This window comes from Stegodyphus dumicola, chromosome X1, assembly GCF_044657685.1.
Source record: "Stegodyphus dumicola isolate Sdum_Otavi_A_Nest chromosome X1, ASM4465768v1".
NCBI lineage: Eukaryota > Metazoa > Arthropoda > Arachnida > Araneae > Eresidae > Stegodyphus > Stegodyphus dumicola.
Window position 1 is genome coordinate 51,677,989 of NC_140780.1, and position 15,813 is coordinate 51,693,801.

At 33.9% G+C, this 15,813-nt stretch overlaps 1 protein-coding gene across 6 annotated transcripts in view; it reads right to left on the reverse strand.

The window, feature by feature from the left end:
- Rbcn-3B (WD repeat-containing protein Rbcn-3B) overlaps positions 1-15,813 on the reverse strand; it is a 130,200-nt gene that overhangs the window by 71,045 nt on the left and 43,342 nt on the right. For all 6 annotated transcript variants that reach the window (XM_035354307.2, XM_035354304.2, XM_035354305.2 and 3 more), the window contains 6 exons: positions 15,350-15,440; positions 15,043-15,208; positions 14,101-14,183; positions 10,374-10,533; positions 9,908-10,128; positions 7,291-7,486 (listed from right to left, as the gene is read on the reverse strand). In XM_035354307.2, coding sequence (XP_035210198.1) covers positions 7,291-7,486; positions 9,908-10,128; positions 10,374-10,533; positions 14,101-14,183; positions 15,043-15,208; positions 15,350-15,440 — 917 coding nt within the window. The remainder of the gene's footprint in view (positions 1-7,290; positions 7,487-9,907; positions 10,129-10,373; positions 10,534-14,100; positions 14,184-15,042; positions 15,209-15,349; positions 15,441-15,813) is intronic.

Consider the following 15,813-nt stretch of genomic DNA (forward strand, 5'->3'; position numbering starts at 1 on the left):
GACAAGAATAAGCAAGTGGTGCCATCTATTGGTGAAACCAGAACTAAAACATAATTTCTTTAAAGGCCGAAGGCAAAGTTGGATTGAAATTAGGATTGTTAACTAGAACAGAAAGATTTTTATGAATGTGAAATGCCTCTAGAAAATCCAGTTCTCCAATGGAAGATGTTTTTTGAATAATTTTGGCAGCAGAAAAATTGAAAGTGTGATTTTTGGACCAACAATGTTGAGCAACAGAAGACTTCCGTGTTTCCTTTTTTCTAACATATGCCTCATGTTCCTTGACGTGAAATTTTAAGACTCTCTTAGTTCGCCAATGTAAATTAAACCACACTGGCAAGGAATCCTATAAATAAATACCCCAGGAATTCATATCCGGAATGGGGTCCTTGAGTATGGAAACTGGAATGACCCGAAAGTTAAATTTTTGCAAAATATGTGCAACTTTATAGCTAATTGATGGAAAGAAGGCAATGACAACAGAATTTTTATAATCTCCTAAAACAAGAGTGTGCCTTTTAGTGTGTTGAGATGAGAATTTTTTAACTGCTTGATTAATAATTTTGGATGAAAAGGCCCCTGTCAATAGCTATTGCTTTTGAATAATTTAGTTCTTCAGCAAGGGATAGTTGGGAGGAGCAAACTTGAAGAGCACGGAAAACATAGGAATAAAATGAAGCTAACATTTGTTTAGTCGGATGACATGATTTAAAGTGTTGTGGAAGGCAAACCGATGAAGGGTTACGGTAAACCTAGTACTGAAGTTGGATGTGTTACATGTGACCAGAATGTCGAGAAACGGAAAAGAATTCCAAGTCTCAAGTTCAAAAGTAAACTGAATAGCAGGATCAATAGAACATTGTTGAAAGAAATTTATTTAAATCATCTTTATTACCTTCAAACAGGGTAAAAGTATCGTCTATGTAGCGGAACCATACCGGGAAGTTTAAAGTTTCAAATGATTTTGATTCATAATAATGCATGTAGATACCAGGCAGGATGGAACTGAGGGGGCCTCCCATGGCTCCCATGGCTCAGTTTGCTTGTAATATTTATTTTGGAAAACAAAATGTGTTCGTTTCAAACAGAGTTGAGTGAGAGTAATTAGCTCATCAATTTCGATGCAAGAGAAATGAAATTCACAAAGTCTGGTTTCTAGACATCTTAATGCACCCTCCACTGGGACATTGGTAAATAATGATTTTACATCAAAAGAAACCATGAGTAAATTACTAGGAGAAAAGTTTTTAACCTTTTTTACAAATTCTATTGAATTTTTTATGGTGTAAATGTTATTGTCTAATAGAGTTGAAAGTCTAGAAACTAAATATTGAGCTAATGGATACGAGGCAGTACCTAAATTTGATACAATAGGGCAGAAAGGAATACCACTTTTATGAATTCTGTGAAGAGCATATAATCTGGCACAATTCGCAACAGATGGGATAAGCGAATGTTTTAAGTTGCTTGAAATGATTTGCAAAGATTTGATCCCAGTCTTTATTTTTGACAAGTCCGAAGGTGAAGGATCTTTAGGGATCGGATTATACGGTTCTTCGTTTAAGAGTTTAGTGACACCATCGATGTAAGTGTTCTTATCCATGACAACTATCTGGCCGCCTTTGTCAGCCTTTATGTTTAGTATATTTGGATATTGTGCTTTGCTTGTCTGATTTCGTGCATTTTGCTTACAAACGTTTCGTTTTCTATTCATTTCAGTGAGGGATTTTTCTGCTGTTTTGTGTGTGCTTTTATTATTGCTTAGTTAATTTAGTTTGGTTTTCTGCTTTGTTTATCATGCCTTCATCCGTTAATCGTTTCACTAAATTACGCCTGAAAGAGCAAAAATTCCTGAATTATGATTGCCTTTTTACTTAAATATAAATGTAAAAAATTTATCCCCAATTTTATTCAAATCAAATCTAATCAAAAACCTTTGAGTCGCGTTTCAAGAATTCTGTTAAATTGCAAGCTTGCCTTACTTCGGTCCATCATAAGGGATACACATCAACAATGGTCCAAAATTTAACATGAACTCTATAAGCTTCATCTGGAACTCACTAAATCATATCCAAAATTCACTGCCCTTGAACAAAAGTCTTGGTTTAGAACGGAGAATGCAGTTAACCGTCATAAAAACACCCTTGCAGTTAAATTCGAAAAACTCCTTTTACAGTCTTCCAGTTCAAGTAGTTCAAAAATCTTTGCATTGTAAACATCAAGCCAATAGTTAATATTTCTAATGTTAGTCTTTCATAAGAACAAGAGAGAATTCTAAAATATAATTTTAACTTCTCACAAACCTGTAAACCCTCGATTCCAAAGATTTTGGCTCCTATCGAAAAAGCTTTCAAGTTCAGTAAAGTTTCAGATTCTCAGAAATGATTAGGCATCTTATCGCTCATAATGTGAAATTCAATAATAAACCTTTGGAACCAAATCTAACTGCGAGAGAAAGAGCTACAATGCACGAAATTCATTCTAACTCAGATATTATCATTTCAAAGGCCGACAAAGGTGGCCAGATAGTTATCATGGATAAGAACACTTACATCGATGGTGTCACTAAACTCTTAAACGAAGGAGGACCGTATAATTCAATTCCTAAAGATCCTTCACCTTTGGACTTGTTAAAAATAAAAACTGCGATCAAAACTTCGCAAATCATTTTAAGCAACTTAAAACAATCGCTTATCCCATCTGTTGCGAATTGTGCCAGAATATATGGTCTTCCGAAAATTCATAAAAGTGGTATTCCTTTCCGCCGTATTGTATCAAATTTAGGTACTGCCTCGTATCCATTAGCTGAATATTTAGTTTCTAGATTTTCAACTCTATTAGACAATAACATTTACACCATAAAATTTCAACAGAATTTGTAAAAAAGGTTATAAACTTTTCTCCTAGTAATTTACTCATGGTTTCTTTTGATGTAAAATCATTATTCACCAATATCCCAGTGGAGGGTGCATTAAGATGTCTAGAAACCAGACTTCGCGAATTTCATTTCTCTTGCATCAAAATTGATGAGCTAATTACTCTCACTCAACTCTGTTTGAAACAAACACAATTTGTTTTCCAAAATAAATATTACAAGCAAACTGAGGGATTAGACATGGGAAGCCTCCTCAGTTCCATCCTGGCTGATATCTACATGCATTACTATGAATCACAATTGTTTGAAACTTTAAACTTCCCGGCATGTTTCCGCTACGTAGACGATACTTTTACCCTGTTTGAAAGTAATAAAGATGATTTAAATAAAGTTCTTTCAACAATGAATTCTGTTGATCCTGCTATTCAGTTTACTTTTGAACTTGAGACTTGTAATTCTCTTCCGTTTCTCGACATTCTGGTCACACGTAATACATCCAACTTCAGTACTACGGTTTACCTTCCATCACACTTTAAATCATGTCATCCGACTAAACAAAAGTTAGCTTCATTTTATTCCTATGTTTTCCGTGCTCTTCAAGTTTGCTCCTCCAAACTAGCTCTTGATGAAGAACTAAATTATTTAAAAGCAATAGCCATTGACGGGGGCTTTTCGCCCAACATTATTAATCAAGCATTTAAAAAAATTCTCATCTCAACACACTAAAAGGCACACTCTTGTTTTAGGAGATTATAAAAATTCTGTTGTCATTCCCTTCTTTCCATCAATTAGCTATAAATTTGCACATATTTTGCAGAAATTTAATTTTATGGTTGTTTATTCTCCCATCAATAAAATTCCGGTTTCCATACTCAAGGACCCCATTCCGGATATGAATTCCTGGGGTATTTATAGGATTCCTTGCCAGTGCGGTTTAATTTACATTGGCCAAACTAAGAGAGCCTTAAAATTTCGCGTCAAAGAACATGAGGCATATGTTAGAAAAAAGGAAACACGGAAGTCTTCTGTTGCTCAACATTGTTGGTCCGAAAATCACACTTTCAATTTTTCTGCTGCCAAAATTATCCAAAAAGCATCTTCCATTGGCGAACTGGATTTTCTAGAGGCATTTCACATTCATAAAAATCTTTCTGTTCTAGTTAACAATCCTAATTCCAATCTAACTTTGCCTTCGTCCTTTAAAGAAATTATGTTTTAGTTCTGGTTTCACCAATAGATGGCGCCACTTGCTTATCCAGGCTTGCTTATCTTATCTAATCATTATTTCCTATCTTGTTCGTTTGCGGTTTTGCAGCTGAGGATGGTGGTTCAGTAAAACCATCGAAACTAGTCCTGTGAAAATTTTGTAAACATAACGCTGATTTTTGTTGTTTGACTTCTGAATTAGTATAAATTCATTTGTTAATAATTCCAAAATATTAAAGAAAAATTTATTTCTTAACTTACTAAGCCAGCTAAATCAGATCAAAAGATGTATTTCTGCAGATATTCAGAACTTAAGGAAATAAGAATACATCCACAGTTACATAATATGTAAAATATTGTGAAATATATTTCTTTTAAATGCTTGGAATATTCCGAAGAATATATAAATTCAAAGAAATGGTAAAATACATTTCACTTGGAAAGATTCTTTGTTTTTTATTTGATGACATCACCATTAATAACAATGTTCACTCCCCAAAATAAAAAATATATTGTTTATGTACTGAAGTCTTGGTTTGTTTCCCTTGACAAATCAATCTATGATCAGTGACAACAGCTACCTTTGAAATACTTTTAATTTTGCTACTTAAAATTTTTACATTTCAAAATAATATTTCTACACAGCTTTTAAATAATTTTTAATGCAACAGAAATCTAAATAACATATTTCCCATTGCAGTAGAATTCTAAATAACTTCAAATACTAACTAAAATTCATTTCAATAATTCATCGCTTTAAATTTCTGTTCCTTGTAGATGATATAGGAAAAACCGTTTCTGATAATATATTTCTAATTCTACCAGGAATTATTGATAAATAACCCGATGAAAACATTGATACAGGCATAGAGGGAGGAGATGTAAATAATTATTACGAAATAATGTGAAGCAGTGTTCACATTCAAAATGCAAGAGGCAATAGTTATGAAATTCTGCACTTTCCTTTGGAGCTGTACGAATTTTCGTTCAGAATAAGACTGAAATTTAGGATATAGTAGTTGAAAATTTATTAATTATACTTTTAAGGAATAAAAACAATTCAGGATTTACCCTACGTTCAATTCCTACTTACGTAAAGAAATACGGAGGAATTGTAAATAACATTGAAGAAATTTTACAATTACTTAATGCTGTTTATTTAATTCTTTGATATAAGAAAATACAAGCGTGAATATACGTTAACAAACTAAGCGAGAAAATCCAGTTTACATAACTGAATTATAACATGTAAACAAATTACACCTAAATAACAAATTATTATGCACAATATATGCTAAAAAATATTAAATGCACTGTTATTGACAAATTAAAATGAAACATATATTAGAAAAATAAGCAAGTGCCATCGGTACGGACGTTAAAATAGCTAATAAACAAAGTTTCACAACACTGGAATTGCAAACATCACTTGGCAGCCATGGAGATCACGAATAAGCTAGCGTATGGTTGCTCAGTCGCCAATATTTCTCCCCGCGCCAAAGGTACACCATCAAGCATGCGCAGTAAGCGAAATTCGCTTAACACTGTTCAACTCAATGTCCCGTCTAACATTACGCCACCGGGACATGCCCTTATGATCTAGTAGTTTTGTATAACTGGTACAGGAACCACACACATTGCTGGAACTGAGGACACAAGAACTGAACGGGTTGGAAGGTGATACCACAGTTGAACCGGAGGGCAGAGTAACCTTATATGCTCAGAATATCAGGAAGAAGCACTTTGCTCTCAGCCACTCTTGTTTATATACTGAAGCTTTATGATGTAATTTTTAATTACTACAGCAAATAGGAAATGTACGTTTCTAACTTTTTTTCATTCCACTATGTAGATATACAAATTGGTAGCGTTGCTGCATAATACAAGGTAGTCAGAATTAAAGCATCCCTACTCTGAGCTCTCTATACATCGTACTACTGAGTGTAAGCGCTCCAAAATTCTTCAACATATTATTCAAAACATAGGGAAGCGGATTATGTGAAAAAAAAAATTAGTTCCCAAAACACCAATAGATGGTGATAATATACTGAAAAGACACAAATAATCCCAAAAAAACGCACACATGCAGTATGATATTTTTTATTTATAATTTCTATTGCCGATATGAAAAAAAAAAAAAGAACAAATTGGTTCTTTTCTTTCTTGAACAGACTATGCGAAATGGGCGTGTGACACTGTGGCGGCCAGGAGGTACTAAACATGCTCGAAAATTTTTTTGTACCCCAAATGAAACAACACTGATGTCGTGATTCAATTACCTTTATGGAAGATGGAGCACCTCAACACATTGGACTCTGTGTACAGCAGTTTCTTTGGCAACATTTTACAAATGGTAGAATAATTAGTCGTGCGTTTCCAACAACCTGGCCATCTTGTTCTCCAGATCTTAATCACTGTGATTTTTGGCTGTGGGGTTACTTAAAAACTCTTTTTTATTAAGGACGTCTGATAATCTTGGCAGATTTGAAAGACAGTATCACTCTGCAAGATGCTAAGCGATCAATTACGATTCGCAGTTGAACAAGCTGCCCACAGACTGCAGATTTTACATCTTGACGAAGGGAACCATATTGAGCAGGTTCCCCTGCATCGATAAGGTCCTTCTGATATGAATGTTTGGTACATTCAAATAAAATGTGTTACAAATGTGTATTTTGCGTCTTTTCAGCATATTTTCTGTAGTACAGCACTATCTATTGGTGTTTCTGGGACTAATTTTTTTTTCATGTAATCCATTTCCCCATGTCTTGAATAGTATGTTCAACAATTTTGGAGCCTTTACACTCAGTAGTTCAATGTATAGAGAACTCAGAGTAGGAGTGTTTTAATTCTGACCAATTTGTATGTCAAAAATTTTAATTTCTGCAATACTATCAGGAATTAAATATATAATTTCAACATTTGAACTGGACACCATACCTATTACCATAATGACTTTTACATAACAGAAAATGTTCAAATTACATAATTTAAAGTAAATGTTATGAGTTAACCTTAAAAGCACATCATAATGTTATTAAGTGCACATAATTACCTGGAACTGTTATACAGCAGTTTATAACATCCAAAATATTTTATACTAATTAACAAAAAGGAGCCTAAATTTGCTCTCAGCTATTTCTTAATAGCTATTATTAGAATACAATTAAAATGCATATTCCAACTAGCAAAAAAAGAACAAAAATTACCTGTCTCCATTTGCCACACATAAACAGATCCATCACAACATGCAATAATCATGAAATCATCCAAAGGTCTCCATTTTATAACTTGAATGGGGAACAGATGTCGACTAGCCAGCATTATACATTTCTTATCTTTTAATGCAAGCAATGCAACAGAATGATCACTAGCAACTGAACAGACAGACTGAAGAACTCGATTCTACAAGAAAAATAATTCATATTAAGTAATAAATTTACTTTGACTTCAAGAGACCTGAAAAAACTTATTAGTACCAAACTTATAAACCTGCTGACTGTAATTACAATTACATAATACAATATAATGTAGTTATATATGTCAATACTAAATTACACTGGTGTGCAAAAATTAAGGACGAAGTCGAAAAATTAGCATATCAGCTGAACGAAGAGACAGAGCGGACAGAAAGACCAATCAGGAGATTAAGTAAGGTGATGTACGGTAGCACATGCGCTAATATGCAGGTAGACGTAATGGGGGAGTGTCTGAGTAGTATAAAGCATGTTGTCAGTGTAAGATCAGTATTTCTGGCAAAGAGATTGCACGCCGTATAGCAGTTAAAATCACACCGAGTTGCTGCCTCAGCGAGAAATGGTGAATAATCAATCTGTTAGATGACATCTGGATGCTTTTACCCGAGGTCGAATCATTGGGAAGTTGGAGGAAGGCCGCAGTGTGACAAGTGTGGCTGCAGAGTTCGGAATTGCTCACAGCATCATTTCACGACTTTGCAGACAATTTCAAACTACAGGAACAGCTATCCGGGGGTTTAGTAGTGGTCCTCCACGAGGAACCACACCCGCAGATGACCGGTATATTGCCTTACAGGCCAGAAGAAACAGACGGCAGACAGCGGAAGAAATCGCTAGACACACGGCACAGGCGACTGGACGACCGATATCACGTTTTACCGTAGCCAGAAAACTGCACGGTGGTGGTCTGTTTGCACGACGCCCTGTACGGTGTGTACCTCTAATGCCTGCCCATCGGAGAAGGCGTTCTCTGTGGTGCCAGGAACACCGGAATTGGAGAGACAATGAATGGGGACGAGTACTCTTTACAGATGAGAGCAGATTTAGTCTGAGTAGCGATTTTCATCGCATACTCATCTGGAGAGAGCGAGGAAGCCGCAATCATCTCTCGAACATCATTGAAAGGGACAGGTATGGAGGTGGCGGTGTTCTCGCTTGGGGAGGCACCATGCTTGGTAGTCGTACAGACATTCACATCTTCAATGCAGGTTCAGTCATTGGGACCCGTTATTGTAACGAGATTCTTCTTCCATATGTGTGTCTTTTTAGAGGCGCTATGGGTCCGCAGTTCCTTTTCATGGACGACAATGCACCATGTCATCGCACAGTAGCTGCCGAACAGCTCTTAGAGAGTGAGGATATTGAATGTATGGATTGGCCGGCATGATCTCCGGATCTCAATCCCATCGAGCATGTATGGGATTTTCTAGACAGACGCTTGGCAGCTCGTACCTTACCACCAGTAACGATTCCGGAGCTTCGATTGGCGCTGCAAGACGAATGGGCAGCAATGCCTCAACAACTCATTGACACCCTCATTCTCAGCCTGTGCAGACGCTGTGAAACCTGCCTAGCAGTCAGGAGAGATCATATCCCCTATTAAAGACCGGATGTTTCTTGCTGGACACCCATCACAGGGATGTTTCGGCCTTCAGTCGCATTGCACTCCATGCTACTTTTTCAATAAAGCTTCTTTTTATCCCTCTGATTTCTCTTTTAGTAAGCGTTGCTTACATTACTCCTGTCCTTACGTATATTGGATCTTACGGTATTAAACGTGTTGAGTTGGAAAGCTTTTGTACAAAGTTATATTGAAAAAACCATCTCGTGCTTAATTTTTGCACACCAGTGTATGCTAAAATATAGGATGATGTCCCTTCATCAATTCAAAATTTATATCGTAAAATTAGAACACCAAGTCTTGACATATAGACAAAGCTTCCCTTCATTGAGCTCACAATACCAGTGATTACTTGCCAACATATTTCACTTCCATTAAAACATAACTAATGCTCTTTATGAATTTCCTTCCCCAACTCACCAAGCAGAATGCTACAACGTTAACAATAACCTACTTAAGTGAAGCGATTACTTCTTTCTTTGGGGATCTTTGTGTGGTTTCATCCATTGTGTGCAGTTTCCCATTAAGATAGGATGGCAAATGAGAGCAGGTACTTTACTTGCTTCAAAAGCGTGATTGACATATCATTTAACAGCTCCTGAAACCAATAAGATATACACTAACATAATGGGAGAAAGCAGGAGGTAGAAAATGGATGCAGGCGTTCAGGTGACCTGCCGATGTTTGAATGCACGGGCATTGGGCAACTTCACTGTGAAAGGTTTAAAAGATCAAAAATTCTGCTTCAAATATGTCACTTACATAGAACCTTAAAAATTCAATGAAGTATTTTTATATTACTCTATCTTGGGAGCTATGTCAATAATGCAACACACAGCATTATTTTACCAATAACTAATTTTTATCTAAAGCAAAACATATAAAAATAATGAGATATAATATAGTGTAAAAATAACTGTAAAAATAAGCATTCAGCATTAAACTCACACTGCAATTTACAGGTGGCACAAGTAATTGTGTCACTTCACCTGCATGCACACAAAAACGGTGAAGAAGTGTCCCAGTATAAATATCCCATAGACAAACAGAAAAATCTACTCCACCAGAGAGTAAATGAGCAATGTCATATCGATTGTGCATTAGATAAGGATACAGAAGACAATTGACTCTCCCATTGTGCCCATGAAGCAATTGATGAGGCGGCCAATCTGAGGAGAAGAAAATATATAATAAATAATTCAAAATAATAGCAATAACTACAATGTATAAACCATAACATTTTAAAACAGTTATCTTTCAATTTATTACCACAAATTATGCCTGTTTGTTTATGAAATTAAATTCATTTGAATATAATTTCCTTGAACATAAAACACTTAGTAATATTCCAAAATACAAAAAACAAAAATTCAGGCATTTGACTTCCTTAAATGCTAAAATACAATCTATTTACCTTCATATGTTTGATGCTTTCCATATAAAAGTTGCAAAAGAACAGTCTGTGTTGCAGATATTATTACAATTGAACCATCTTCCCTTCCACACACTAGTCTGCCTTGGAGTGGAAGGTACACACTTGCAGTAAGCTTCAAATTGTAGGAATCAGGTGCAAGCTATATTTTTAAAGACAAATAAAAGAATGCAATTTGCATGTGTCACAAACAACATAAACAGCCTATCATAAACAACAAGACCAATGACTTTATGAATACAAGGTCATCTATAACAACAATGCTATAGTCTCCTTCATTAAATGCCCACTGTAATTGCTAAAATATAGTTAATGATTTTGCCACCTTCATCTGATAGTATATCTATTATTAAGTTTGAGATATATTGAGCTTAGTAATAGATATTTTTGCTATGATTAAGAGATGACATTATGGAATTAGTGTTCTCTAGTCACTGTATTACTAACAGAACTCAATCTGGAGTTCTCTTGGTTCTGAGACCAATGAAGCATTGAGAAATCAGTACCTTCCAAAGCATCCCATCGTCCCTTTGCACTGCTATCACAAGCATCATATTTGTTATATTGTCTGTGATGCAAGCAAGCGTGCTGAGTTGTTGCACATGGATGAGACTATCTACAGGCATGCTTGGCCACTGAGCTGCGAGATTGATTGTATAAGCATCTTGTTCATGCTGTTATGATGGAATTAGTTGTCTGCCAAAATCAAGGGCACAAATGCAATGGCTAATCATCTATAATGTTATCCCTACAGCACACATTAGTTTGTCACCTCTGTCTCATACTGCAACTGCTACTGAATTTGAGAACACATTTGCAATTGTTACTGTTACCATCAGACAGTACCAGTAGATCTGAGTTTCCTAGACGATGTTACCTAGTACACTTGATCTGATATATTTTACAGATTTATCCTTCATCAATATAGAAAAAAGCATACCCTTGGTGAAATATTACAAAACTATCTTTCCTAATGTGGACAATAATAATGGTGCTCAAATATATTCTGTTGAGACACGATAATCTCTACTCAATGTGCAAAATACAGCTGTATGTGTAATAGCTAATTTCTGAAGTTTTATTAACTTTCCCAGATCTCAAACATTAAATCACTGCCAATTTAAATAATTTTTAAAAGATTTGGAAAGTGTGTATGATGATGCAATTTATAACACAGAAGCAAGTTGGTTAAGCAGAGGTACAATGATAAAAAGAGTATGTAATTTTAAAAATGAAATTCGTTTATTGGCGGAAAGGAAAAAATATCCATTTCCCCAATTCAAAGATAAAGAATGGATAAATTATTTTGCTTTCTCATTGATGTAACATAGCATCTGAATGACTAAAATATGGAACTTCAAGAAAAAAGCCAGTTTACATGTAACATGTTTGATAAAATTTAAGCTTTTACAAGCAAACTCAAAATTTGGAATAAACATCTGCTGTCAAACAACACGTCAAGGTTTCCAAACTAGAACAGAATCTCCTTCAAAAACGTCAAAATATTCTGAAATACAAAATTTAATAACCAAATTTGAATCGTGATTTTAAACATTTAGATTGGATAAAACTGTTCTTAGTTTTAACCCTTTTTTTCTCATCATTTAATATAGATGTGGAAACAGCTCTGGATGAATTACAAATGGAGTCAATAGATTTACATCTCGAATTTGAGAAATAAATTTCAGAACGTGGACATCCAAAACTTTTACCAAAATTACATGATTTTAGAAAAATTTCCAGGATTAGTCACACATGCAATGCAAATCTCGACACTTTTCAGATGTACTTATGTTTGTGAGCAATTATTTTTAACAATGAAAATATTAAAGACAACAACTGATTGAGCGTAAAGGATTAACAATTGGAAAGCCATGTGTGAGTTGCTGTATCATCTCTATTTGGAAATGCAGACCTATAGGTTGCACACTTCTCATCAAAATTTGTTAAAAAATTTTATGATAATTATCTTTCACTGTTTCTTAATAATATTTGTATTATATATTAAAGTTATTTTTATAAGATTGGTATTTAGTTTCTTCATTTAATAAAGAGATAATTTGTGTTCACCATCTAAAGTTGATATTTAAATGTATTTCTCATATCTGACATGTGCAAAATTTTTAAATTTGTAGTTTGCCCATTGTAAAAAAAAAGTTTCCTCATCTATGACCTAAGCAATTACAAAAAATTACTTTAGCTGAAAGCACTAAGAAACTGTTCTATAAATGAATTCTGCTTATTCGGAAAACTGGTCACTTTCATGTTTTCTTAGAAAACATATCCTTAAAAGTGTAACACCTTATATCATATTTTAAAATATTAATGATAGCTGTTTTGAATTGTTGCAAAAAATATGTGTAACTTTAATTTCGGACACCAGTGTACATTTGAAAATATAGACAACTGTGATGAATAAAACCTTTTATGAGCACCAACTGCTGATAAACTAATTAAATTAGAGCTGAATATCACAGCTGTTTTCTACTATTGGTATTTCCAAAAATATTTTGTCATTTGAATATGCTTTTTTGAGATTTCACAACAGAAAAAACTGGCATTTCTTACAATAAAAAAATTGCAACTTTTCCCTTCTACATTTTAAGTTGCCTTTACATATACATAATTCATTCCCATTATCACAACCATTACTTGGTTTCACATTTTCCTCACTCATCAGCAAACCTCACCCCCCATTAGATCTGCCTTCATTTTATAGCTATCTATGCAAACTTTAACAACACTTAAGTATTTTCTATCCATTAAAAATACACTTTTTAATCAAAACAGTGCACAAAATAATGGAAAACTGGACCCATTATGCATGCATATTTGTGCTTGTAGCCATACTCTTGTGGATAAGCTGTTCTGAGCACATTTTGGCTGTAACACTTCACCATGTTCCTACCCATTCTTGCTTGGCACACACTTTGAACATAGCATCCATTTATTTAAGATTTTTACAGCCTTGGTAAACTGCTAATTAAAAAGATCATAGAGTGTAAATCAGCAAACACCAGGAGGGAAGGAGGGACAAACTAGATTTTTGAAATATTTCATATGTCAAAAAGAAAATGCTAATTAAATATTTACTCATATGTTTTTTCATTTTTTTTTACTAATTTTACCCCTTTAAAATTAAAACAGGAAATTTACACAGCACACATCCTTTCTTGTGGGAAAATTTAAAATTAAAACACAGTACACTAGAAAGCACATATAAATAAAAGTACTAATGCTGTGCATCAAATAGTTCAAAGAAATCAATTAAATGATAAATTTCAATACCACTTATGCAAATGTAATTTTCTAGGTGCGCAAACCCCCCATATTGCCACCATAAATTAAAGGTTCTAAATTTGATAAGCTGAAAAGTTAAGGGGGAAATGTAATCAAGAGTACATACAAGTATATGCAGTACATTTGAAATATTTTCCCTTGAACCAATATTATACAAATAGTCAACAAACAAAAAAATAAATAAATAAAATAAAAGGCGAAAATAAAAAGAAAACACTACAACTTATAAAGAAAAGTATAAAGAAACAGAATGTAATCATTATCATACAGTAAATATTACATAACTGATGTTCACTAGTTTATGTAAAAATCGCAATGGATTGTACAAAGCACGATACTGAATGATCTATAGGAATTGCAAGCAGAGTTTAAATGAATGACAGATATGGTGTTAGCACCTACAGCTTACCATCTGATCTAATATCCCTGCAGGGGATGGACGCATAGAATTCCATGCCTCTTCCAAGCTCATATTTGTTTCTGGGTAATGCTCTGGTTAATACAAAATTGAATTGTACATAAAAGTTATTCATCAGACCAGAATATAACTGAGTACTTCCCTTTCATAGCAGCCTTGGCGAGAAACAGCATATCTGCCTTGGCAAGAACTAAACTGTTTCTGATTTGTGCATTTGCATATGGTTCACATTTCTTAAGACAGTGAAAATTTTCTTTCAAAATACAGCCAATATGTCTTCACCATGAGAAAAAATGGAAGATTGCCGATTTGCATATGTGCTCAAGGGTTTCATTTCTCTTTTAAAATATCCTGTAATAATTTTTCACTATGAATGAAACCTTAATGAAACTTTTCTTTTTGAAAGTATAATCATTTTTCCTTTTATTTTTTATTATTTTCAATCTGCATTTGATGGGAAAAGATGATATAGACAGAAAGAACACTAATTAGGATCAGTGAAATAACGAAATAAAAAAAGGGTTTGCTCACCCATGTTTAAATTGTCTTAATAATCAATAAACAGATAGGATTACAATTTTATTTTAAATAAATTGAGTATAAAATTGTGTTAAAACAAAATTATAGATACAAATTTAGATGAAATTGCTTCTATGTGCAGATATTAAATGAACTGTCAGTTTGCCTCAATTCCTGTTTAGTTTAATTTTTGTGGCTCCTCATAGCATAATTGGACTTTCATAAGCCCGAACTGCACCAATGATGTTTTCCTCGCCCAAGCCACTGTAAAGGGAAGTACCTATAACTGAATCTATGCATTAAAAGCTTGCAATATATACATACAGAATCTTTAAAAAATATTGTTTATTCCTTCTATAAAAATGCATACATCAATAAGGACTTATATTACTAAATATTTCAAAAAAATCTAACCAGGACAATTATTCTCTTTCTCCGACTTCAGTTTTTGAATATCACAATCAGGGATATCAGGTACATTCCACAAAGTGACTCGACCACTCGAATCTCCTCGCAAAAGGATTTTCTGTAACTGACCACGAACAGTTGTGAAATTCATAGCTGGTGGACAAAGAAGTCTCTGAGGGGAGTAAAAAATCACTAAATGATAAAGCACAATGACACACAATAAAACTTGGAATATTCAAAGCATGTTAAATAAAATCAAGTTAGGTTGTTCTACAAACAAAATTACCAACACCAAATAATGATAAACAATTACCTTGTCATCTGGTACAACCAAAATACTGTACAATACAGCCTGATCATCTGTCTTAGATTCCGAATGAAATTCTTTACTGTCGGGATTACAGCTACAAAGAAGAGTTTAATATATAACATTGACATAAAGGACAAAATAAAACATAAGAAAAAATTTACTGCTGTTACATTATTAAAACTGATAGTGCTACATCTGATAATTAAATACTTCACCAGAAAGAAGTTGGAAAATTGAATACGATTGACAAAGATTCATTTCTGATAAAATTCAGATTACATTATGAAGGTATGGCTTTCTTATACGGCCAAAATAGAACTCATCCTTTATAACACATGCCAAATAGAGTAAAGACAATATGACATACTTAAAGAAAATTATATGGAAAAATTCTCAGTTAATATGCCATATAGCTTAAAGTGGAAGCAAAATAGACATTGCATTCTGTTGCTAATTTTGGTTATGGT